This window comes from Balearica regulorum, chromosome 12 (genome assembly GCF_011004875.1).
Source record: "Balearica regulorum gibbericeps isolate bBalReg1 chromosome 12, bBalReg1.pri, whole genome shotgun sequence".
In the NCBI taxonomy this organism is placed as follows: domain Eukaryota; kingdom Metazoa; phylum Chordata; class Aves; order Gruiformes; family Gruidae; genus Balearica; species Balearica regulorum.
The window spans coordinates 3,407,555-3,435,385 of record NC_046195.1 but is presented as its reverse complement, the minus strand read 5'-3'; the positions used below and the strand labels follow the sequence as shown (position 1 = coordinate 3,435,385).

At 38.6% G+C, this 27,831-nt stretch overlaps 1 protein-coding gene across 1 annotated transcript; it reads right to left on the bottom strand.

Annotated features, from left to right (window-relative positions):
- Positions 1-1,140: 1,140 nt before the first annotated feature.
- TSPAN3 (tetraspanin 3) lies at positions 1,141-25,534 on the bottom strand. The gene is made up of 7 exons (XM_075764711.1): positions 25,330-25,534; positions 13,048-13,239; positions 11,942-12,016; positions 8,094-8,195; positions 7,568-7,720; positions 7,197-7,280; positions 1,141-2,096 (listed from the first exon to the last, which is right to left on the bottom strand). The coding sequence occupies exons 1-7, from the start codon at positions 25,390-25,392 to the stop codon at positions 2,004-2,006; spliced, it is 762 nt and encodes a 253-aa protein (XP_075620826.1). The 5' UTR covers positions 25,393-25,534; the 3' UTR covers positions 1,141-2,003.
- Positions 25,535-27,831: the final 2,297 nt, after the last annotated feature.

The following is a 27,831-nucleotide window of genomic DNA, read 5'->3' as shown; positions in this document are numbered from 1 at the left end:
TGATCTACATGCAAGTACTTGGTGCTATACCATTAAGTCATGTCTACTTCAAATCCATGTCTTCCAGCAAGATTAACAAGTACACACACTGGCATCTCTCCATAACTATCCTCACTTCAAAGAGGTATGCTCAGGCTCTTGACTGTGGAGCTTCTTTCTGCCTGGTAGCTAGTAAGAGCTGACTACTTTCTGAAGCATCCTTAGCTTTGTTTTGTGCAACACAAGTCTATTTTAAAACCTCCCTGGTCAGATTTGTACAAGGTAGGGTCATCTCGATCTTATTAGTCTGAGATCTCAGCAAGCTTGTCTACAGTATGCAATACAACATGATGTAGATAATCCTTAAATTTGTCAACATTTCTGATCGTACATTCTGTGAGCACGCTTGCTACCGCACCTGGGAAATTTAATGCCAAAGTCCCAGGAGGCCTTTCAGGTTAAGCCATATACTGTACTAAGAATGAAAATTTAAGCCCCAAGGGCAACATCATCTGAAACCCACCTTTAGAAATTAATACAGTTTTCCAGAAGTATACTTCTATGACAGCATAACAACTCTGAGAAACTTAAATCCCCCACAAGATCTACTGGTCTTAACAGACTACGCATATTAGAATTATCTTTTCCTGAGTGATGTTTCTTTGGGTATTTGAGAATATTGTGTAGATGTCAGTTTGGCTGAGCATGCCTACTTTGCATGATAAAGCACATAAGCAACTGGTAGAAATTCTCAGCATTCCTGACTTCTGCAAAGCACAAGGCAACCGAAGCCATGGAAAGCAGAGCAGTGACTAAGCATCTGAATAACATAAGACACATTAATGCATGATTAACATACAGCAGTTATTGTATGGCTATTCATCCCCCACTGTTGAGAGGCAAATTCTTCCTTAATTGTATTTCCAAGATGTTAACTTTCCACCAAGTTCAATCAAGTTTGTTGTGCTGTGTTTCTCTCGTGTTGTTTCAAACAAAAAGAACAAAAATAGGATACAATCAAGCTTCCACTAAACCTTAAATACAGATCTATTTATGTGAAGCCACTTAAAACTGGTGCTTTCATACTAATGCTTATGCTTCTAGCACACCAGGACTCCATTTGAACAAATACACTAGAATCTTAAACAGAAAACAGACATGTTTATAGGGAGGATATACAGAGATTTATTTAATCCGGTTTACTATTTACAGTTGAGATCACTTTCACATACTACTTTGCTACTCTACATGGCTACATTGTTTCCAAACTTTTTTTTTTTTAAAGATCTACGGTCTAACAGTTCACTCAACACATAAAACCGCTCTTCATAGAAAAATGAAATATTTCATTATAGAACAGTAGTGCATACATTATACTCCTGAAAAGCCAGCTTGTATTTTAAACCACTAATGTTTGAAAGATTTGATCTCTGAACATCAAAACTGCAGTCACATGATCCTAAAATTGTATTTAGTCTTTTCTTTACAATTTTATATATATAAAGTGTACTGGACTTCAAAGTGTTTTTTTTAAAAAGTAACACTGGTGAGGGGCAAGATTAAAGTATTTTTTCTCAACTTAAATACAGCTGGCTTCCTTCGTACAACTTTGGCCAGAAAAGTTCCATGTAGTGAAGGTTTAAGACATCCTGTCTCTATATGCAAGAATCAGCCAGTTAATGCTTAGAGGTAATCTAACAAAGTAGGCACACATCCTTCGACTTTCATAGGATCAACCGAATTACACTTAACTTGCAAACGGTTCTGAAATTAGAAAGTTTACTAGTATACTAAAACATTTACATACATGAATAGCTGGCGAAAACAGTGAAAGTCACAGGTAATTATATGGGTGTGTGTAAAGCTGAGCTGTTTTGCCCGTCACCAGTGTACAGTACAGCTGTCCTCATCTGTGAAAGGTGTGCTTAGACCAAGCTTAGGGCAAGAAAGCTATCGCAGTAGACCCGGCCCATTCACCTTCCACGTAAGTGAGATAAGATTGAGCTGCGTGTTCGCATTCTCTTCTAGGCATAGGTTCCGCCAGTGATGAGAAGTTCGTAGGCAGGATCCCGACTCCTCCTACATAGTACTATACAGGCACACAACATGCCCAGAAGCTATGGAGGAAAAAAAAAAGAAAACAAGCTGAGTACAAAGAAGGAACTTCAAGAGATTTAACCTCAGCACAGAAATTGTCAGCATGCTTCGCAAGACTGAAATTATCCATAAAGTATATGGCAACAAATGCATTGTTCTTGAAGAAGCTTCACTTCCTGCTGCAAAAAGCAAGGGCCAGGAACTCCAGCCTTATTCTCCTGCAAGATTGTCTTGGACATCTTTAACAAAAGGGGTTTTTTGGTCAGGCACTTATATTCTGCCTCAATAATTCAGATGGAAGAAATAAAACTCTTTTTTTATGAAAAGTACAGATTTTTAGATACTGTATCCGGTATGAAAAATCAAAGTGAAATTCAAATGCATTAGCCTCTAATTGCTATGATGAGAAAGAGCAAAACTTCAGGGTTTTATGAACCTACTTCACCACTGAAATCTTTCGAATGCTCAATCTCTGTTAAAATGTCATATTAGAAAGCTCAGGTCCAGTGTGAATTATTCACTTTTAGACATTTTCCTGCTGTTGAAATTCACAGTACCATGACTGTGCTGGCAAGTCTGCCAGGAATTTAGGGTATGATCTCCCAGTACACATTTACAAGACTTAAATCAGATGAACGTAATCAAGGATGTAAGGCATAATATTTTATAGAAGTCGCATGTTTACTGAAGGTAGAGTAAGTCCGTACCTACAAAAAAAATGAGGTACACTATTGTGTTCCATGGCCTACAGATAATTGGCAATAGCTTCTCGTAAAGTAAGAAATTGTATTGACTTGGCCATATGCATAGACGTTTGTTCACAGATGCAAATATTTCAAGAGGCTCCTGTCATAGCTCCAGATTATAAAGCAGTACCCAGAAGGTAAGTAAGTTTCCAAAAAAACCCCAAAAACCTCACCCCAAAAAACACCCTTGAACGGAAAGCAAACAAGAATGAAACGAGTGAGCAGACAAAGTGTAAAGCTTCTTCATCGATACAGCAAAAACCCAGGCAAAACACAGCTCTGGGGCAAAAGGAGAACTGGCAAAAGGAGAAATATTCACTTTTTAAATAAAGTCTGATGTAAACATCACATATGTAACAAGTTTTAAAACTAAATGATGGTCCATGCAACATAGTACTTAAGCATGCTGAAAGACTGAAGAGAGAATGTTTCAAAAATTCTAACTCTAAATAAGCACTGATTAAAAAGATACATGATGAAATTCTAATATGAGCTTTTAATTCCCTGGAAAGGAACAAGCTATAAAGACTAGTAATATTCTTGGTCTAGAGTGCATTATCTGCTTTGGATCCACAGCAGAAACCAGCTCGGGTTCAAAAAAGCACAGGGAGAGTGACCTAGAGCATGGCACTTCAGCCTGTTGGTAAAGACAGCACCTTTCTTCACTTTCCATCAGTACGTGGGTGGTTCCAGTTCACAGACGCATGTTATCAAAGAATCACAGAACAGTTTGGGTTGGAAGGTACCTGTTAAAGGCCATCTAGTTCAACCCTCCTGCAATGAGCAGGGACATCTTCAACTAGATCAGGTTGCTCAGGTTGTTTTATTCGTGTCAGAGTAAGGAAAACACCAGTTACAGAAGAGAATGACTCTTCATGGACACAGCCCTTCTAAGTGAGGAGGGAATATTCAGAATTAAAAAAAAAACCAAAAACAAAACACAGCTTAAGTTAGACTCAGGAGATGGAGAGGTTATGGTTGTTGTCAGTGGCTACAGAACGCTGAAGATGGCTTGTGGCCTGCAAGTACAAAAACTTCTTTTTTCATCTTTTTCCCCTGTTCAAAACAAGGATAAAATGAAGAATGTGCTACAGAAAAACACCTCCTTTAATCATTTGGTATAATTAATTCTAATCATGTATTTCAAATAAAGTAGTTCCATCACATTTACAGTTATTCACACAAAGATAACACTGGTAAATTACTCAAGACATTCAATTTATATAGAGTTGTGTAAAATATGAAACAATCAGGTGCTGTAATAACTACTCATGTAATCAACTTCTGAGTTAGTACTGAAATAATTTATATCCTTAAGGAGGCCAGTGAGCATTTTCCTAGAATCCACTGTAAACACAGAAATAAACGCTGTATTTCAACTTTCTCTACAGGAATTATTTAGTACATCTTTTTTAAAAATATGCTAGTACCTCTGAAGCTTTTTTAAGGCATTTGATTCTGTTCCTCTTCAGTTGCTACTTAACATTGTGAACAAAGATATTTTAGAAGTCTGTGTTGAAGAAGGATCCATGCATCCCTCTTCAACTTTAAGAAAAAGTTTAGACAGATCTCCCACAGTCAGAAGGTTTATTTTGGGTTTTTTTGTGTGGTTTGTTGTTTGGGTTTGTGTGTGTGTGTGTGTTCTGTTTTGTGTGGGGGGTTTGTTTCGTGTGGGTTTTTTTTTTTTCCAGTTTGCCTGCTAGCAGCAGCTATATTCAGTTTACTTTCATGAAACCTCTTTTGTACAAAAAAGCAGTTCACTAGCTGTGTGTATACAAGCTCAGTACCTGGTAAGTGACTGCTAACTACAAAAGCTATCTTTAAGAAGGAACTCTGCAGCTAATCAAGCAGCACTTCTACTGCACTGCAATGCCTTTGCTCCCTCCAGTTTGCCTCCCATTTTTTAGTATTTCTGTGCTGTCACTGTGGTTGAGACCAGGGAATTCTTGCACACTAGAAGATTCACACAGTAACTGAAACATGAACACACCAAAATTTACTTCTATGCAGAAGAGACTAAACTTTCCACAAATTCCCAGCCTCACAAAAATTCTCCTCTTCTCAGTCTTTTCATTTAAATGAAGTACTGAAGGCTAAACTTGTTGAATGTAACCTGTTAGAGGTAATGAACTTTGAACAGTCTTAGTGCATAACATAAAAAAAACAATCAGTTCAAAGTGGACTCTATGCTGTGAGTTTAGGAAAGGTAGTAAAATTCACCAAAAGCTAAGAAAAACATAATTACTCCCCCAAGTTTACAGGACATGACCTAGGTTACAGGCCACTTGCTGAAGTTTACATTCTTACCTCAGTTTCAATTAGCCCACAGACTATTTTGCTGAGAATCAGACTAAGTACATAGTTAAATTCTGTAATACAAATTAAGATGTCACAACTTATGTCTTAAGTTGCAGGAGAAAAACAATAGAACAGTTTGAATACTTTTTAGTATCAACTTGACTTAAACTAACATCTTTTTAAAATGTGAATTTACAACCATTTGAACTGTGGAGCAAGGATACAAAAATACGACCTCTGATACAACTTCAATGTGATTAACAGTGAATATTACAGAGAAATTTCAAGGGTATTCCCAACACCCTGTATTCTATATTTATCTCTATTCATTTTCTAAACAGGTGTCACATAGCTTGTTTTAACTTTAAGCAAAGTAAGATTTCAAAATGCTATACTGCAGCAGTAGCAAAGAAACTTCTCTGATGTTCTTGTGCTCTTGACAAACTGTTTATACAATATGTACTTTCTGCCAGTAGGTTGATTACTGACACGCGGAGACAAATCAAAGAACACCCACTGCAGAAGAGATACAACTAACACGCTTGCCTAGAATTGATGAGCCAGGAGTAACAGAAGGATGCAAACAGCCACATTTCCATTGCAAGCATGTATCAGAAATTCCAGCGCAGTCCCAGAGAGGATTATGACTGTGCCGCATTTTGGCACGGACCTGTTAATCAACCTGCAAACTCCAAAACTAGGAATAATCCCTCCACTTAGGATTCAGCTCGCCCAGCCTCATAACATACATTTTTTTCCTATATAAAAAAAAATCTGCCACAGTAACCGCAGTTGTGGTAAATAACTTACATTACAGAAATATATTTCAGTGTTCAAGCAGACTAAATAAAGCTTTAACTGTTAAAGCTTTAAGAACGGCAATTAAAAAAATACCTTCCTTCAGAAGACTGAGCACACGTCTCACCAAATTTAAAGTTCCACAGCTGAAGTAATCTGGTTCTGGACAGTTCAACAGTATTACTGTATACAGCATTACCTATATCCTTGTAGCAGTGAAACAGAAGTTTAACCATGTTTTCACAAAACTGTTTGCAAATAGATTATTACCTTCAAACATACAATCCAGCTCAAAAGCTCTTTTTGAAAACAGAAGTGCCTAAACCACCTGACTCAGCAAGTACAATGTTTTCTGAATTCAAATGCTATTAAGGGCACAAAAGTAATTTTGAAAGGAGTTGTCAAGTCTGTTGGGGATTCAGCATACATACTACATTTCTCAGAGGCTGTAACACTGGCACAGGCTGAAAATAATGTGATTGATATACTAAGCCTGTCAAATTGACGAGCATTCAAAACTCCAATGTTACAGATATGTTTAAAGACAGTCCTTCTCTTGCTTTTAAAAAAATCCAAATAAATACTGAGATACACATTAGTCTGTTTCCTCAGTTACTTTCTTATGACCAGGTTAACTGTAACAATTGAGGTTCGCAGAAGAGACAGCCTGTGATCAACTTTAAGTATGCAGGGTCTCCAGTTTAGAACCTCTTTTTTTAAAGTTCAGAAATCAAGAAATCTTCAAGACACAATGCAAAGCTATGTAGAGAAAGAGCAGAGTACGCTATCTAAAACCCTAGTGTATTTCCTGGCTGGTCCTGACATTACTCGTATGCCATGAAGCATAGTTCACCTGATGTACCTCTAAAATGGCATGAAGTTATGAGCTATCTAGTTTAAAGTTGGAAACTAAACTATGCAAATTCTGCAAGTGTTAAATGCCATCAGAGCACATTCATGATATGTAACACTTAAATAATTAGTTTTCAAGAAATATTTACTGTTTAGATTCTAGTAGATTACCGCATGTAACATTGCCTGTTCAGCTACCTTCAAATCCAAGAGAATATACATCCACACAGCAGTAGTTTTGAGACCATGCATGGTTGAGAAGTTCTGTGTTAAAGTGTTTAGATCCTTTTGACCGATGTTTATTTATCCCCCCAAAATCAAGCAGGGAGTAAATGTGTCATCATGCTGTGAATACCTGTAATAACCTGGAGAGGAGTTCAGAATTTTAATGGAGAAAAAGTTTACAGCTGAAGAATATTCTCTTACCTGAATAGCAGCAAATGCTAGCGCTGCCCAGATGACATACATCATGATCTCTTGAAGCTTCTTTACAACCAGAGCCTCACACCCCTGAAACAAATAGACTTCTTACATATCCATCTGGCAACCACATTTAGACACACACCAAAAAAACCCAACAGCAAACAGGGCAGTAATCCAACCACTAAGAGAGCCATTACTTAGTACATCACAGATGAAAAAAGGAGAGAGGGGTTTTTCCTTCCCGCCTCTAGAAACCATGTTTATTTCCTGTTAAAGCAAATACAGCCAAGACTTCATGCTCCCACTGAAAAGAATATTGAACAATTGTCAGCAAAAGCACATGGCTACCTAAGCTCATACTTTGGCTGTCTTACCTCAGAATAAAGGTCCATTGGGCGGGTCAAACTGCCAGTACAATTGCTGAGGGCTGCTTTGCAACAGCTAAGCGGCACACTGTTGTTTTTAGTTTGTTTGAACCAGACAGTATTCTCCCAGTCTGAATAGTTATGGATCCCACAGCAGCGCAACTGAAAAAGATCATACGGGTAAAGAGCACATGTGTTTATCAGTCAAGAAGTGGGATAAGACAGCAATTCTAATTGCAGTATCAAGAACACAAGCATATTAAGATTATGTTCTATTGCAGAAAAAACCATAAGTACTAAATATTTGAATCCAAACACTGATTCAGATAGCCAATTACACAAAATGTATCTCCCCGTCAACAATGTCATATTTCTACTAATTTTAACTGGGTTAAGCTATTTATTGACCAATCAGCTGTTTCCTAGATTTGTCCACAATGGAGGAAGATATGCTACACAAGTAGCAGAGCAACACAGCATCTCTGTTTTATGGACAGAAAGGACTGAAGAGTTCCCACGTGCCTCGCCGTCTCACCTGCCTTTGTACATAGTCAATAGCACGACTGGCTGCATCAGGATTTGTCCCATTGTACCCATTGTATACTTTCCGAATGCTGTGATCAACTTCATCCTCCACCTGTGAAGTATCAGGAAAGCATCTGCATCAGCACACCAACAGAAATAGTACAGATATAGGTAAAATTATTTCACCTCTAATTATAGCAATTCAGGAAACCAAGGTAACTACTTATCACCTGAAATCAGCATACTTTGGTGGTATAGCTTCTTAAAATTCTAACTTGATGTTTGCAAACATGTTGCTAGCTTGCAGCTAATGAACAAGAAAAAAAACCACCAAGCAGCTATCTTCCCTAAGATTTTAGACAGAGCAGCTTTGCTATGTATATCAGGAAGGAAACTGCTTTTATCATGACACTGCAGCAGACATTCCAGGAAGAGCTCTCCATAAGAGCATGCATTCACCTTTCCACTTCCTCACACTCCTTCAAAGTTCCAAACCAAAACCAGCATAACCATCTGGGCTAACTTGTTCCCTTTGGGACCACAAGAATATGAGTAAGTCACAGCACTTGCTCTCCCCATTCTGACTGAAGCACAGGTAACTTCACAAAGATGAGGTCTTTTTTGGCTGACTACCCTATCTTACAGTGACTGAGCTGTCTGTTCAGTCCCAGTCATCCCCCCCCCCTTCCCAAGAAGTGTTGATGGCAGTACATTGTACTTAGCAACAGCTACTGGAATAGCTCCTAAAGCTACTGAAGATGAGTCAAGCTGCTAAAGATGCTGTCGAGTACATGCATTAGAAATGGATGCCACCCAAAAATCATCACTTGTCCCCCAAAAAGAAGTCTTACAATGCCCATTTTCTTACTAAAACCTTTAAAGTAATATGCTTCACTGTAAACTGTTACTTAAATGCACAGAAAGTTTGGTGTAGCTAAACATTTGTACAATAGTAAGATTAGCTCCGAATCGATTTTTTTCTATCGCATGCAACGGACTTATGTGCAAGGAATGTAATCTTAGGGCTCGGCATTAACTAAGCATGCATATTCTTTAGATTTGCAAGTTACAGTAGGAAGGTCTTGCCAACACATCATTCCCTTAAATGCTTTAACGGAAGAATTTTCTGCAGCAATAGCACAAGAATCATTCCCCCCACCCAAGAACACTGGTTACCTTTACAGGTAAATCTGTATCAAGATAGATATGAATAAAAGTCAATTCTGCCTGCGACTTGTTTCAGACTAGCTTAAAACCATTTGTTTGATGATTTAACTAATGTGATTTAAAACTCCAATTCATATAACAAAACAGCTGTTCAATTTGTCATATAGGTTTTTAAACAATTTATCTCAGTACTCGCTTGTATATCATTTGGCTTATTGTTCAATTAGGGCAACATTATGCCTGAAAGCCATGCAAATTACATACAATGCAAACAGAAGTCACTAATTCTAGCTAACTGGCAGGTTTTATGAAAAAATGGAGTGAACTACTCCACTCAGGGGGAAAAAGCCAGTAAGTCCTCAGCCAACTGACCGCTTGCTTAATCCCTACTGCCATTTACAAAAAGCCTCACTTTTACCGATAAGGACCAAACCTAGCAGATTCTACAGCAGGTCAGTCTATCACAATTGACCCAAGCATGCTTCACATTGTTCTGAAGGAGTAGGAGTCTCAACTGGGTCCTCACACACAGGTTTACAGAGGTACATTGGAAAATAAAGCGATTTTGAAATCGGTCATTGTATCTTAATTTAAAAGGATACAATGCTACTTTTCAGACAACATTATACTCAGCCTCACTTGGTATCAACAGTTTTGATGAACAACTGCCGTAACTTCAGCCTTTCCTCTTGTTCGTAAAGTTTTGTTTAGAAGTTTGTACAGTTAACACTAAAGTAATTCTAATGATTCGACTGCCTTTAAAAAAAAAACACCAAACAAAAAACCACAGCCAAACACACAAAAGTCCCACAGATCTATACATGCCAAGTCAGCACACAGAAGCTTTGCTAATTTTGTTCTGCTGTTTCTTCTACGAAAGCACAGAGCTGCCTTACTTATCCTGACAAAAATAATCAGAAATCTAAGCAGATTTTACCTCCCAGTTCACTGGTAATAAATTTATTTCTGACACTCCTGTTGCACTTGAAAACAATAGTTTAAGATGCTAAGTACTGCAGACTAGTAGAAACTTGCCATTTTTACTAACAAAACCTGCCTGTCCTTTCAAAAGGCTTAAGATTTAGTTTCTAAATACTGACTCCCACAAATGGCTTAACATAAGACTACCACCAAAAAAGAGACTACCTTCCCTTTTCCCCCCAAGCTCTGACCCTAGTTACCTACAGCTGTGAAACTGCATGACAGCAAGACAAAAAATGAGGCAACAGGAACACAGCTGGCACCAATCCAATTTCCAAGTGTGTAATTTCAGATGGACTAGGGAAGAAAGATCTATGCATCTGCTTTTATCTGCTTTGAATGCTGTTAACTGGAAAAGAGCAAGCCACTTGTTTAAGCAAGAACACAGAAGACAGTAAGATGACCACAGCTTAGCCGAGATCAGATCCACAGTAATTCCTGAGTAACTACACTGTAACACGCTACATTTCTGCAAGTACTGGAGCAGAAGGCAACCATTCAAGTTAACACGTAAAAACTCAACACGTTTCCCATTCTCCAGGAATTGTACTGCTCTCCTCAGTTGCTTTCACTACAAACTTCAGACTCCCAAATCATCTTCTCAGTGCACTGCCAAGATACCAGAAATGAGATGTAGACCATGAGAAAAACGGATCCTGAATTTAAGCATTGCCGACAGAGCGCTTCTGTTGAAACAACCTATTCTAACTGTTAAGCCAGATTTATAATGCATAATTCAAGGTCCTCTCATTAGCTGCTTACTCAAGACAGCCTTCCTTTGTAAACCAAGCAAAAACTCTAGATTTTGACTTAATGGTTGTCCACCATTTCTTCCAGGATAGCAGGAGAAAGCAAGGAGAGAATACTGAACTACTAAGACCTGCATTGTTTATATCAACACAGAAGGCCAAAGAAAGGTAAATAGTGTTGTAGTTCAGCATGCTATTAAGATATCACTGGAGCGCCCTGTATTGCGATCACACTACGTCACAGCTAAAAATGCCTTTTCTGCTAATTTTTTGGCAAAAATGTAGATGTAACAAAAGCCAGTGAAACTGTGCAAGTTAGAAATGTCATTTCTTCCGGCTACACTGTAGTATCTCTAATGCCACGTGGTATATTTCCACCACGTATTATGCTAGTAGAAACACAATTTCATTTTTCTGGTCCTGTTTCTTAACTTCCATTAAACAAGCAGTGGGAGAAGTCATAATTTCTTTAGCTATAACCCTTGTCAACAACCTGTATAAAGCTAGACAGTATACATTAACACATTCAATCTATTTGATTTTACTATTATGCAGTGTTAGTCTGTATACCAAAACACAAGACAACATGTAACTTATTGCATATCAAAACAACATGCCCTATGTTCAAATATTGTGCAACCTAAATCATTCACAAAGTCAAAGCATAAATAAGTTAGAAGACCACCTGGAAAATGGAAAGGTATCAATTAGCATGACTCCCCTCTTCTGTTTGACTGTTATGATATATTCCAGCTAGTTTTTTGCTTATGAGAAAACTTTCTGCTTTAAAATATATTAATGTTCTAAATTTTAAGATATCAGTATCTCCAATTAACCCACTTAAGAGCTGTGGTTTTATTCCCTTAACAAATACCCATTAACGGTTCTACAAAATCAAATCCAGTAAAGACTATTTTGGTCACAGTTCACAAAACAGTTACTAAAATTGAGAAGTTATTACCTTTGCTCTGTAGATGTATCCGAGAACCACCACCACAACTTCAGTGATAAAAACCAAGAGCAGGATGATCACAAACTGTAAAATACAAACAAAATACAAATAGTTTTACCCATTTACTTTCTGAAAGTCTCCATGTAGATTTTGCTATTTAAGTACTATTTCAGTTTGATTTAACAGATAACTTAAAGCAGACAATTAAGTTCATCAACTGAGCCCAGAATTGACTTCATTCAAGAAACTTTACTGTTCATAGCTTCACCAAGTAATAAGCAGCTGCCCAGCCAGGCAGTGCTGATCATTAGGACCGAAATCATCATTACTGGAGTGCTTTAATCAAGTGTTTCTTTCAATCTTCTTTCTGTTAGATAAATAGGAATGTCACATCCAAGAAGCTGCCCAGACTGTTACTAAGAGTGGTAGACGGACTAAGGGAATGTTTCTTCAGATTAAGCCCTGTAACAACTGACACACAGCAAGCTATGCATTTGTCTTGCTATACTTAAGAGCACATTTAAAATAAATCCAAAATCTACACAGTATCCAACAAAAAACTCCCCAAAACCCCATGGGGACTGTTTAAATGCTGGCCTCTCTTCTCTCCCACCTAGTTCTAAAGCTGAAATTAGAGTCAAAATGCTTGGAAACACATAACAAAACATTGCAAACAAAGTGGCCAAATTAAGCCATACATAAAGTATTTAGGCATCATAATAACCCTCAGTTAACCTTGATGCAAGATACGTAAACTGAGAAGGGTCCCGGCTCGCCTTTCTCAGTCCAATTTCAGCTTTTCACCCAGAAAAGATAAAAGTGAGATTTCAAAGACTATTGTGACTTCGTGATATGGTTTTACATCTTTTAATGATATGACCACAGTTCTAACAAAAGGTAAAACTGAAGAGCCTGCTGCTGCAAGAACTGGCTAGTTTACCACCACTATTCAAAACAGAAAATTTAAATAACATGTTCATAACAAAATACAAGAGGAAAACATTTAAGGCCATAAAATAAGATTAAAACTTAAAATATTTTAGAAGTCTATTAAAAGGGAAGGTGGCCAAATATACAACAAGCAAACACCATCATATAAAAACTCTGCAACTTACCGTAGCAAGTCCACAGCGACTTTCTCGAATTGTGGCACAGCACCCAATAAGTCCAATAATAAAGAGAAGTGTTCCCACAGCTATGATGATAACTGCTGGAATTAGTGTGTAGACATCCTCAAAGAAGTGATCATAGTCATCATATGTGATGAACACATAGGCTCCCACGTAGCACAGTATGCCTGCTGCTGCCTACAACAGACACAGTAACCATGGTAAGCTTCTTTGAACACCAAACCCTCCTTTAAGCAAGGCTACTTTGCAACAATTATTTTATCAAACACCATAAAGTAGTCTTCAGAAGTTTTTTTTTTTAAATTTAGACATCTTTGCTAGGTTATAGCATATGTTTATTAGAAACATCTCAGAGGCTAGCCAGCAGTTTTCAAACTACATTTAAGCTATGCACGCTTGGTTTTCACTACACTATGAGAGTCTTCTCAAGGCACTTAGTCAAGAAGTGAGGGTAACGACCATGCTGTAAACATCAAAGTCTTGCTCCCTGTTCTCAAATACTTACTTCCCATGCTGTGAACTACACACTTTCTCCATAGTTTAACATTCACAAACTGTCTTACACTTTTGAGAAGAGGATTCCAGCCCATGCAAGCAGCAAGTTATTTGCTATTCAACAGGTTTTCAGAAAACGTATGCAGTTCTTTTATATGCCATTATTTACCCACTACTTATTCTTCTATTTTGCTGATTACTACCTATGATTTAATGTTAAAACAGAGTAGATACACACATTGCATACTCCAACCTCTGCTAGGGAAAGATGAACCGCTAGAAACAGCTGCCTTTCTGAAGCATTCACCGCACTGGAAAAATCTGATTCTAATAACAAAGTAGGTAGGAATAAACATAAAACACCAATTACTAAAAGGCAGAACCACCTATCTACAGACACATACTAGAGAACTTCCCAGTTTTTAGAAGAGATGTTCTCAGAAGGATCATTGTCCAAAATGGTCTTTATTAAACAAATAAATCACTTAAAGATACTGCAAATAAGACCTGTAGGATGGATCTGCTATTACACGAATTTAAAACACTAAGACAAAGCACTTACATCCACCTGATATGACCTTACCTCCCTTACAGTTACAGGGATCGCAACACATCAATACCTTCACTAACTTTAGGCTGAGAACACAGTGAAGGATAGACAGCTGTTACTTGAGGAGCCAGCTAACATACATTTATTTCAAAATAAAAGGGCCTTATCAATTTTTTGATTTACAAATGTCTTTAATAACTGTCTTTGCACTTGCTGCAGAATGAAACAGTCCCGCTATATATTAAAACGATGCATTTATATACAATTGATTTGCAATGATGGACAATACAATTTGAATATTTCATGACACACTTTTCCAGTGTCCCAATACGAGGCTAAGCTAAAACAATCCACTCTGAAGATGCAACAACTAAGCTACGATCTGGGGCATTTCATTTGGCTGTAAAGGGTAGCGTCCCCATTACAATCCAACCCATACCCTGGACACAGGAGTTCACTCAACTGGAATATTACACACTCCAGCTCTGATCTGAGGAAGAACACCGCAGGCTGCCTCCAGCCCTCCTTCCCCACTTAGTGGCCTTGTAACTACCCCTATCCCCGCACTGCAAAGAGGAGGGCCGACAGACAAGCATACAGCTAGTACCAGTAGCCTTAATACTACAAGATTGGGTCATGCTGTTGTAGAATCAAAGAATCAATTAATAATTCAGGCCAGGAGATCATTTAGTCAAAGCAGGGTCAACAATGACTTCAGACCAGGTTGCTCAACGCTTTGTCCAAAGCCTTGAAAATCGAAGGATGGTGATTCCACAGCCTCTCTGGGCAACCTGTTCAGTGTGGCACAGAACAAGATAAGCCATAAGACGACTGTTACCTGGTATGTCAGCACTGTTTGCTGCTATGTACTAAAAGTACCGGAATATTACCACAACTATTTCCTATAAAACAATACTGCATAAAGACTGCTAGAATAATGCATTCCAAATGGACTATTGCCTGCAGCACTTTGTTATAGAAACCCTATGTGAAAGAAAAAGGTATTAAGAGCCAACTCAAAAGTATCATCAATTCTGCATGGATTCGAGCAATGTATTTCACCTCTCTGCCTCTCTTACTGCAGTGAAGATAAGCGTGTACTCCACAGGAATCTTAAAAGCATCCAGGAGGCTCACGTTCATCCAATAAAATGGGCTATGTAGACATAGCAGTAGTGAAACTGGAAATTCCGTAAGAGTCAAAGACCAACAGCAAGACATCTTCTCCAGACAAGACAATCTGAAGAGAACAAGCTATTACAAAATCACCCCTTTGCACAAAAGATGCTGAAATGCTAATCCAACTATACAAATCCTGCCACATTAGGTACAACATAGCAAAATGCAGACATGCAATTTCTGTACACAAAGCAAAGATTCAAAGTAGTGTCACTGAACAATGGAATTACATTAACTGTTGCCTAGCAATGAAGCATGTGAATGACAGGACAGTGATGTAATCTCTAAGAACTAAAATGCTTGTTAGAAATATGGTATACTGCAAGGTGGCAGATGAATAACACAGCTGTGGCTGGCATCAGGCACTGAAAATCTACCAAAACTGAAATCAGAACCATTTGTGAACCCCTTTGTCCTTCTCTATTGTGTGAAATTTAAGTGGCTTCCTTCTTTTCTAAGAAGGATCTAGTTCACAAACTCCATGAGCCATATATTTAAAGAATACATTTGAAATAAAACAAGTTTAACCTTTAAAAAACTGTCTACAGGTGTTAACTTTCCTTCTCTACTTCGAAAAGCATATGCATTTAAGAAACTTTGCTCTTCTCATATTATGCTAGACAAGACGAGTCTGACAAGCATAGAGATTAAATATTGTCTCAGAAACTAAGGAAAGTCACACTCTGTGCTTGTTATAAGAATTAATTCTTTTGTAATGACTATTGGAAGAGCAGATTTTTCTTTAGGCTTCTCAGATTAAAGCTGCCTGGTTTCAAGACTTCACTAAATCCTTTCCACACATGGTCCTATGGTGACTAATCAGCCATGACAGCATTTGGCCTTAGGTTTTGCTTCTAAAGAAGGTTGTGGAATTGATATTTTTGTGGAATAAACTACAGAATTTTGGGAACAGCAGTGTGCATTCATATGTCTAAAATCTTGCACTAGAATAATGAGAAAGTTGAAGATAAAGACATTGATTGCCTCTACTTGATGAGGTGACCATACCCTTAAAAACTACTGCTATCTCTTCCTCAGAATTGCTTCAACAAGTAATCCTTTTTTTGGGGGGTGGGGCTGGTGGTGAAGGGGGAAAGGAGGGAAGTCCTGAAAGCAAAGGTGCCTATGAAGGTTAAAACTCCTTTCCTGTGTATCACGGTTTATCGCTATTTTTGAACAGGTACAATACCTAGTCTATCACAGAACAATGAGAACAGCATCACCACCCAGTCAGTTCACAGGAAAACAAGTTTCAAATGCCTCCCCTTTTCCTTTCACATCATGACCATGAGATGCTCAGTGTTCTCTTCAGCCTGCTCTAAACCAGGAAAGAGATCTAAATCAGCATTTTAGCTGAGATTAGGAAAGCACTTTTGAAGCAATCCTTTTTGCTCATCTTTTGATGATTTTCACTTATTACCTTCTGGTCTGCATCACTGAATAGTCTTAGGAGCATGTAACAGGACCCACTTTGGATGAAACTAAACCAGAAGATGAATACATTTACTGTGCTAACTGCTAACAGGTGTTCCGTCAATGGGACCAGACTAGCCCGACGTCTTTCTTTCCTCCCTACAACTCAGTAATTTCAGCATCTGGTCCTCAGCACAACTGGGTTTTGTTCCACCTCCATTGTACCATGTTATATGTTAATGTAAATAAAGCATAAATACCGTGATAGCAGATAAAGACAAAGACTTAGTTTTACCTGTACAAAGTATACAATCTACACTGATCAGTGCTGCACCAGTTAAACGCATTTATTAGCTGCTGCAGCCCAAGAATAAAGTTGAACGTGTGCTTTTAAAAAGAAAAAAACCCCACAAAACAAAACCCCAAAACAGTATCATTCATTCAAATCATTTGCTTCTCAAATACAGAATCATCTAGAGAAACTGAAATCTGTATCACAAGGAAAGACACAAGGACAATCACAAAAAAAAAAAAAAGAGTGTAAATCATAAAATAATCCAAATCTCAATGCTTATTATCTGGCAGAGTAAACAGTAAATGTACAGAAGTTTGAACTTGCTCAAGTCAAAGACATTTGAATAAAAAACTACCGCAAATACAATCATGCATTTCCTATCATTGATTAGAAGCCAAATATATGAACTGCGCACAGTTCAAATAGGTCTTTGATAAACAGGGCTTGAAGGAAGAATTCTTGAACTTAATCTGCTCAAGGCTCTGAATAGAGATGGCAGCAGCTCCTGAATCTGTGCCAGGTCACATGCGTGCTCCAGGGAGATAACTGGTTATTCAGCATTCACACACCCTTTTAGAGCTGTTTGCATCTAACTTGCAGTACTGAACCTGAAGTGGCATACTCTTATTTTAGGATTAATTAACCTTTAAAAAGACTGCCAAGACAAGTACAGTCAATGAAGACAGTTTGTTGCAAAAGGCTTGAACAATTAGACATCCTTCTCATCAGAGGAAAATACATAGACCTCATAGTTCAGAAAAAGCTTGACAGTATTGCTTTGGCATGGGCCTCTAAGTAGTTATTAGATGTGGAAAAAGTATGCAAAGAATTGGAGGGAAAACTGGAAGATCTAATAACACAATGATACACGCAATGATAGTCACAAAACATTATATGAAAACATATTTAAAATTTGGAGTTCTCAGTGAGTAAGCTTCCCCCCATCTTTGGGCTAGTATAATACAGCCTCTTAAGCCCACGCCTATTGCACAAAGTCAGCTTTCACCGTTCACAGGCACTGAGGTACACAAGGCTACACGCTGTCTAAATGCACCTTGAAACAGTTCGGGATTTGGGTTTTGTTGTTGTTGTGAGTGGGTTCCCCCCCCCAGTAGGCTGCAAACACACACCAAGAATTGTTTTCACATTTTCAGTAATGCTCACACACTGCAGCAGTTTGAAAGCTAGAATTTTGGCTAGCTAAGATGATGATTGGCAAGTAAGATATTTAAACTACTTGTTCTGTTGATCATTTATTTATTGACCACAGGCACTGCAACTCCATTTACAAACTAATGCTTCCTTATACTACTCTACTAATTTTACTCCCAAACTGATCTGATGAAAACTTGTCCAAAGATTTTATATCTTTACAAAGCATTATCCTTCACATTACCTTTGCTTTTTACCTTGCTATTGAATTTTCTTCACACACAACAGAACCGTTAAAAGAGAGCTTCTGAATTTTTTTGGGGTACTCTTTCAATTAACAAGGCCAAAGAATAGTGTTTGTCCCTTTAGAATCTGCATTTCATTTACTGTTTTAGTAAAAAAAAACCCACATACTCTCTGAACAAGAAAATGAAGGTAGGAAAGTACTCTATGTTAGGAGAAATCACTGACACCTGATGTCCAATGAGGTAAGAGGACTATTTCACCTTTTTTGGTAAGGACACCTACTTATAAATTCCTACTACTGACATTGCTGATTGGTAAATTTTGGTAGTGACACAGAAACCGCTCTAAACCCAATTATTACTCATTCCACTTCTAAAACATCTTTCAAAATTAGGATTGTAAAATATGATATATTCAGATTGACCATCTGCATAGCTTTTGATAAAAGAAGCAGAGAAAAAAAAAAAGAAAACTTCCACACTAACAGTCCTTCACCTTTTCTCCCCAGATCCTGTCCTAGGACCACCTTCCCAATCCCGGTATTGCTTTCCTTATGTTAAACTTCAGTGCATCTTTGTTCTCACTGCCTTTCTAGTCTGATGCAAACATCCTTTTTAAAACAAACAAACATACCCTCCAGGAGAGATTTTTGAGGGTCTACAGTTATATCAGTTTCATTCTTCATAACAGTTACTTTTCTCAATGCCAAAACTTTTCACAAAACCAAAACCTGAACATTTCCTACCCATAAGCAGGGACACCGGTGTTGCGCTTTGCCACCTAGTTTTTGGGCTTCATAGAACAGAGTACTTTAAAAAGTGTTTTTTCACACTACTCCATTATTTGGCTTCTACTGTCTTTCTCTGACATTTTCAGCTCTCTCCAACACTAAAGTATTCATAGCCTGATTACTGCCAGAAAAGAGAAAGAGTTTTCCTGATCTGCTTTAATTTTTTTCAGCTTTCTGTCCTTCAAAATCTAGTTCTTCAGTTTTAACTTCAGATACCCTCTAGGATATCTGTTTATTTCTCTGTTACATTCTTTTCAGCACTTCACTACTTCCATCTCCCTCTCCACACCTCTCCAAACCAAAAAACACACCCATACTTGACATTATTTTCTCTACTTGCTTAAGTTGGTGTCCATCCACCTTAGAACCCAACGGTTTCCTAACACTCTTCTACTTTGTTCTCATCAATAACTATTTCACTGTAACACTGAGCTATATCTGTCTTACAAAACCTTTTGGGGGAAGAATACTATCAATTCCATCCAACTTCGTAAGGTAGTTCAAAATATTCTAAAGACTTGCAAAATGAAGCCTTGTACAAAATTCAAGTAAGCCAGACTGCTTTGCCTATACTAGCTAAATTCAGTTCTGTAACAGTACGCCTAAAACCTTCAAATACAAATGCTCTTGCAGCTAAAGCAAAAGGCTGAGCTAGCCTGCTTTTGCTTTTGGCATTACATTTTAAGTATCACTAATTGCAAGAGGCAGTGCATCAGCAGATTGTTTTGGAGGTTTTGTTTAAAATAGATGTTAACAATATAGCCATTCTTTCACACCTGTTTAGTCACTGGGTTGTAACTTGACACGGTGCTTCACCGTTTCAGATTCCTTGCCCTGCACAAGAACAATGATGATTATTACTCCATGCTACAAAGTTTTGCCAGATAAAAGGCTAGTTCAAATTCCATGTACTACTCAAAAGATATCACATTTAGCTTTACAAGTTGTTTTTGCTTGTTAGGTATGAGCTCTGCTTTTAAGCAGATGCAAAAAATCCTAAAAAAGACGACTTGAAATTAATCCTGTAAAGAAACATAAATGATACTACCGCATTACTTAAAAGCGAATCGAAGCCTTACCAAAAAAAAATCAGGGCCCAGCCCATGTTTGCTACCTGAAAATTCATGTCCAAATATTCTAAGGGGGAAGAAAAAAAAGAAAAAAAATCACTCAGAGAGGACACAACACTTCCAGAGTTTTAAATCCTGATTTTTGATACAAAATTAATTTCTTTAATGCACTGGATTCCAAACTGTTACACAGTCCTGCAAATACACTCACTTCACTACCATTGCAGCAGAAGCACAAAACATTCAACTTTAACATCCAGAAGTGATGGCCTTTAAGACAAAAAAGGATGCAGTCAAGTAATGCCTGATAGGTAGCCTTTGGGATCATCTTCCAATTATAGTTTTTGATCACCAAAAACTCTCAAGCAACTTCTTTGTTACCCCAGCTTCTAAAGTCCAGATCAGAAAAATTCTCAAGCTCACTGTAAAACAGAAAGATTATTTGTCTTATTCTTACACGTAAGAGGAAGCGAGCTCTACTTTTCTACTTTGTCTTTCTACTGCTAAATTCCAATGGATTTTCCTTTTCTAACAGAAACCCAAAACACACTACATGCACACTGATACCTACAGCTCCTTTTAAGCACAGCTACTTCCTCTAAGATAATACCACGTAATTTCTAATACTATGGTTACTGTACTGTGACGAACATGCATAAGTTTTAAGGTGAGCACAGAAACGTAGAAAGCATTTTTTGTTGTACAGAACTGAAGCCCTAAGATTTCTCTAAACAATCATACCAAAGAACGTTTTGGAATAGCTTGGTCAAATGAACTGTAAAACTAATGATTTCAAGTCAGTTAAATAATTGCATGAGCAACTTAGAAAGTTAGTTCACAACCACCGAGTTGAAAGTATGGCAGAAGCAGAGTTCACGCATTTTCTCAAGGAGCGAGACACAGAGGTGAAGAACAAACCTCAAAGCAAGCAGAGGGTACAGAGGGTACTAGGTACTGTTTTCGCAGAGCGGGCTGTCAAAGCACGTATATTCTTTGGGAAGATAAAATAGACAGACTCCCTTTTTTGAAACAGGACTACAAGCAAGTCTCAATATTATCCATTTATCCTATACCCTAAACATAAGCCTGAAAACACTTCCCTAGCATTTTTGTCTTCATCTCATTTCTTCAAACTGCTTTCAAGTGAATTATGCAAGTCACCTGATGAAGCCTTAAATTAAGAGTCCACAAAATAAACACATCTGACTATAGTCTTTAGATATTTGTTCCAGGTAAATTTATTTCTTCCTTTTTCAAATCAATGCAGACTTGTACTTTAACAAAACCACGCTATTCTCAAATACTTTATGATTAAATGTTGAATATGACCAATTACAAATAAAAGATTATCATAAAGATGTCAACAAATATTGCTGATTATCAGCTATTTTGAGGTGGGGTTTTTTTTAAGACTACAATTTAATGTTTTCCTGTCATACCAGTCATTCTAATCTTTCCCCGCTGAAAAAACCCCAAAACCAAACACAATGTCCTAAATCCTCAGACAGATCAATGTTGTGATTTCCACTCCACCAAAAATATTTATGAGAATGGATGTACTAAAGTTTCATTATGTCTAAAAAGTACAAGTACTGTCTTTCACATCACAATTCCTTCCTATGCAATACCTTTCCTTAAAGAAAAGTACTTACCATCATCTAAATTAAAATGAGTTCATTAGTTGACCAAATAGTTCTTGTGCAAACTTGAGACAAGATAAAGGTCAACTGAAGATAAATTGCAAAGGAAAAGCAGTCCTTATCTCCTCCAAAACTAATTCATAACAAAAAACCCCACTAAAACATATTAATCTAATCCATATTCATCAGATTTTTTTTAAGGAGGGCAAGTTTTAACAAATGTTTATGCAAGATCTATATCACGCTATTCCTGATGGCTACTACTCACGATGCTGTTTTCCTGCAGTACTTTTTTCAAGGCAATATGTGTGTCTACAGTAGATGTATTCTATGCTTGACACCCCTGCAAATACAACTCCGCTAAACTGTCAAAGTACCATACAAAAACTTGGAAAGGTGTGTAAAACCCATCCAGCTTTTTCCAAGATAAACTAGCGCCTGTCCTGCTGTGAAAGGAAGATAGTTTCTGCAGCACGTGTTCTTTAAAAAAAATAAATAAAAATCCAGTACTTGTCACTAACACGTAGGAAGGTACAGTTAATGTAAGAATTTAACATGATGTGAAAAAAGTTTTCACTAGACCACACATAAACAAGATGACTTCTTCTATAGTGTCAACTAGAAAATTTAGTAAGTAGCACAACACTTTTCAAAAGGACATGATCTCGTGGAATCACTGGCAAACTGAGTGGAGTTTGGGTTATTAGAGTCAACAGTCATAGATGATGAATGGGTATGGTTATGACCTGTCAGCAAGCCTGATCTGCCTTTTTCAGAAGGCTTGAAAGAAATTTTTTAAAAAAGAAATTACATCTTAGACTACAGAGCATAAAAAAAATATCTCTGCTTTTTCTTCAGCAGCAGAAGTGATAATTTTCTGAACATCCCACGTTCATAAGATAGCTATCAAAGTACTCTGAACATTCACATCCTCCCACAAATGAGACCCATGGTTGGGGGTGGGTGGGAGGGAAGTTGTAATTCACTTTGATCAGCTACTCTTGCAGAACTTTAGACAGCAAACTATGGAGAAGTAACTTGCTATTATGTGAAGATGATGATGATCATAATACATAAGATTTATATATGATACCCTATACATGCACATATTAAATTTATAAAAGCAATTGAAGGAGGTTTCATAGTTACTTAGGCAGTTATCTAATGTCAAGTTTCAGTGGAAATCTGGATAATCTAATTATCAAAATTGGAACTCTTTATCAATGACAAGCAAAAGATTTCTGTAACAGCACAGAAGCGATTACATTGTCAACTGGATAGGTACCAAACGTTAACATACACGATCAGCTCAGTCAACAGACAACACATGCTAGATCAAGAGTTAGAATTCTTCTTTCTCTTTTGACATTTCAAAATGAAGATGTACTACCTTCGATTAAAGTATGCAGTTTCCTATTTTTAGGCTATAGCTTGCTAAAAAGAGGAAAAGCATTGATTTTTGTAGTTCTCACTTTTAAAAAACTTGCTTCATTCTACATGCAGCCGATGAGCTGTAAGGTTGATCCAACACAAGCAACCCAGTTACCTATCTGCCAAAGGCCTATCAGCACAAGTTGACTTCTTCGGCTGGAGAGGGTTTACAGAATACAGGATTAGTGACATTTTAATTTGACCTGAAGCACATGCTATCTAAATACAATCTGTTCATTTAAAATTAAGTTTGTATCAAAAAAGTAATTAAGCATTGTAAAGCGCTAGATTCAGCATTACACAAAATATCTTTGTACCCACCACTGTCTCAGCTGCCCAACTGCAAACTTCGAGATGTACTGAAATTACTAAATGCAGCAAATAACAAAGAACACCTTTCAAATATACAAAATACAAAAACTACCACTTAGCTTTTGCAGTGGGGGAGAAATTGCATACAGAATTTGCATTCATTTATTCAAAACAGAGCCTAATTTATATCAGCAACTAAAGAAAAATCTACTTCAAGATGCCATCAAGGACACAACTCACAACATGTACAGTCAAAAACTTTTAAGTATGACGTAGCACCTACTAAATAGCTTTTTTAATACCATTTGCAACTATGCATGTAACAAAAAGCCACACCCAATAAAGCAGACTCCAAACAGCTGTACTAAAGGGTTGATGTAACTACCTCATACTTCAAAAATAAAGAATGGAGCCTATACACCTCAGTGAAAATTACAGACTCCTAATATGCACCACTTAAAGTCAAATATGCCTCACATTTACTGCTCATCTCTCTGAATAACTGTATACACAAATGCTGGTGAGACTGCACAAATAAGCATTTTCCCTGACCACAATTCATTTTTAGGTGCCCATGAGAGACATTCCTTTGTAAAAATTTAGACAAGAACATTTATCCTGTAACACTTGCTAGATTTCCTACGGCTTTCAATATTAAATGATGTAGCTATATATAGCTACATTTTTATGCTCTAATATCTTGTTACCCACTATTACTTTTTCAAAGCTGAAATCTTTGAACAGCTGGGACAACAGATCTTCTGTTCCTGGAGCTGAGATTAGAGGATAAGAAATGTGGTGCTAAATGTAGAAAAGGAATGCTTAAAAATTTACAGAATATTCTTTAATTTTATTTATTTACAGTTATATTGTTCTGACAAGCCAATTATTACAGTGAACATAATGCCAGGCTACAGCCTGTATATCCATCCTGAGAAAGGTCGATTACAGCAATCTACTGTTCCACCAAGCCGAGTAAGCTTTTGTCTTACTGTCAGCACAGTTGCGGCAGGCTTACGTGATGCAGAAATACTACAATGCAACCGTGGTTACTGGAAGAAGCGAAACATAACATTTGCTTTTGGACTGTTAAGTTATACATATATCCTAATTTTGTGTTAAAATACGAGGAAGAAAACAGTGCTCCATACTTACCACTAAGTATTTGGGACAGACATCCTTAAAGCAGAAGGCCAAAACCTAGATGGCCGTAAGAGCTCTACAAAAATTAAGTCGGCAAAGACCTGAAAACCTCAATAATGCAGCTCAAACAGTATTCAATTACACAAGCGTCTCTACCTCAAGATCTCTAATGCTCATTAAACCTTTATTGTCGAGCTACTGGGACAACAGATCCAGCTTCATCCATCTCCCAACTTCGGGGGGCTGGACTAGGAGGGAAGGGGCTGCGCCCACCGCTAAAACGAGGGTCCCCGCCAAGGGGCACAAGATGCCTGTTAAACAGAAAACGTTTAAATACAAACTGAACCGGCGAGGCGGTGCGGGTGGGGGGTTCCCGGCTGCTACCGTACGTGAGGCAAGACCGGACAGCGGCGAGGCGGCCCGGGCCCGCAACGCCCTCAGGGCCGGGCCTCACGCCACGGCCTGCTCGGGCCCTCCCCTTCCCGCACGGCTGAGGGAGCGGCAGCCCCGCACCCGGAGACCCTGACCCTCCCCAGCCGCCCCCGGGCTCACCCAGAAGATAAGGTTAAGGAAGACGAGGACGGTTTTGGAAGAGGTGATGCCGCACTGCCCCATCGCGCCTGCCACCCCTCAGCCTCCGGCCGCGCCGCTCCTCGCCGCTCCGTTCCCCGCCGCACCGCCACCGGCTCCGCCCCACGTGACCCAGACAAACCGAGGCGGCGGCGGCGGCGCGGGGAGCCTAAGATGGCGGCCGTTCGCGTCACGTGGCGGGAGGGGGCGGAGGAACCTAAGATGGCGAACCGCTCCCTCTTAAAGCAACCGCCGCCTGGCGCGCGCGTGCGGCGCTGAGGGACGGCTGCGAAGCCGCGCGCGCTTTGGCGGTTGGTCAGCTTGGTCGTCAGCTGAGCCTGTCCTCAGCGGTCCCCGCGTGCCACAGCTAGTGACATCTCTCAGTAGGCGTTTACATCATGAGGGAAAAAGAAACCCCGCTCAGTCGCCCTCTGAGGAGTGGTTTGATGGCAGCCGCCTCTGACACAACTCTTCCGAAATGACAACAGTGAGGATCTCGCTGGCCAGCTTGCCCCTTTATAAAGGGTATAAAGGTGCACGGTGTTGGACTGTGAGGAGATTTCTGGGTGGACTGTTGGATTTTAAAGGACAAACTGAACTTGGCTCCCAGCAACTACGTTACCTGTGCACCAGGCATGGCAGGCAGGGAGAGTAAATATTTGATGAGAACAGCATGCATTTTACAACCTGGACATTTGTCTAGCAGCAAGAATGAATGGTGCCAGTGAAGCAAAAGAGCATGGCTTTTGTTGCGCAGTCCAACAGAGGAAAATGCAAGTGTTGGTAATTCTTAGAACATTTTGGACACATTCAAAGAGGGTGGGATTTGCCAGTGAAGAGGAAAGGAAAAGTAGCTTAAGAAATTGCGAGAGGATGTGCACGATTTCCGCGAGCTATGCTTTCGTTGAGATGGCATGTGTGCTCTGGGAGTGAGGCCAAGGTAACGCCATCCAGTATTTGCTGCCCTATTTATTCATAAGGTTCCTTTACCATGGCTAGGATCTAGCCTTTCATTGTGAAGGCCTTGTTTGCTATCTCGCTAGTCAAACCAACCCGCTCCTCCCCTATTTCTACTGGTGTCATGGTATCTTCCTTCTTGATCTTTCTTTTATTCTCTTTTTCCTCTCTAATCCTGCACTTTTCTCAGAAATACCTGTTGTTCCTGAGCTTGGTGAGCTTGCTCAGTAGCTTCTCCTTGTTCCTTTTCTAGCAGATTTACTTCTCGGGTGGAAATGAAACTACGCATATTATTGAGGGCTTTAATGTTTTAGGGCTCAGTCTTGTAAAGGCAGACAAGTAAGAATCAGTTATATTCCACTGTTCTGTTTCCATGGCAGCAAAGTTGGGTTTTTTCCCTCCTACAATTTTGGGAAGTTATATCCAGAATGAGTTCCTGGATACCATGGAGATACTGAGTCTTTTTTCAGCTTTCTTTTCAAGTCCTTATATGCTCATGGATGAAACTTCCCAATCTTGCAAGCCTTATCAGAGCATATTCTGTCACTAAAAAATAATTTATATACCCAGAAGTTATGCTCAAACTTGGTTGCACTATTAATATGGTTTCGCATTTATGGCACTTAAGGTGTGATTGTGTCTTGTAATTTCTACCTTTTAATGTGCTATTTGTGCTTTATATATTACGATTCTGCAACATATGGTACTTTTAAAAGCATATATAGATTATACTATTAAAATGCCAGTAAGAGTTGATAGAAAAAAAGCCTTTCTAAGAGGAGTTTGATAGAAAAAGGATTAATGGTATTCAGAAACTCTTACAAAGATTTTAGTACAACAATGCTGTTATGCAATTTCAGTGCTAAACTTACAACAGCTTGCTCTGATTTTCTGTATTATTTTTCTCTACTTTCATAATGGTACGTATTTTGTTACAGATTCATAGGAACTGGTGTTCAGTAAAAACTCTTGGGTATTGTTTTTGTGTCTAGCTTTGGTGACTGGGAATGATGAAAACGATGGAAGAAAGGGCTTGGACTTCATGCTTGGGAGAGGAGAAAGCACTGTCAGGGTTTTTGTCTGGCTCTTGTGCAGTGAAATACTCTTGGTTCTTTGGAGAACACGTGTGAAACATTTGGGTATCACCAGTGTCTGTAACTTCAAATGCACAGATTCGCTCTGGTGTAAAATGTGGGCCTATGCTGGCACCTCATACCAAGCATGGCATGCCAGTGAAGGGACATTTAGGGGAAAGATGGGATGAGTAGTAAGATGCCATCAGAAATTGCCCCTCCTCCCTACATGGGAATATAGACAGGAAATTCTAGCTCTCTGCCTGCGCAGGTAGAGGAGGAGGGACGGCTTGCTGAACTGAGGATAGGCAATGCAGTTCCCAGGAGACTGGGGAGCAAGGCGTGCTGGAAAGCAGGTTGTAACAAGTAGTTTGAAAACTGGCTGCAATTTAAGCAGCACAGCTTTGCTGCTTAGATCTTCTCCACCTTTCTTCATGTGGACAGGTAGCTTGAC

Coding starts and splice junctions, on each gene's coding strand:
- TSPAN3 (XM_075764711.1), bottom strand. CDS start 25,392: ATGGGGCAGTGCGGCATCACCTCTTCCAAAACCGTCCTCGTCTTCCTT. Junction 13,240..25,329: donor TCCTTAACCTTATCTTCTGG/GTGAGCCCGGGG, acceptor TGTCTGTTGTAG/GCAGCAGCAGGCATACTGTG. Junction 2,097..7,196: donor TAGCATTTGCTGCTATTCAG/GTAAGAGAATAT, acceptor TTTCCTCCATAG/CTTCTGGGCATGTTGTGTGC.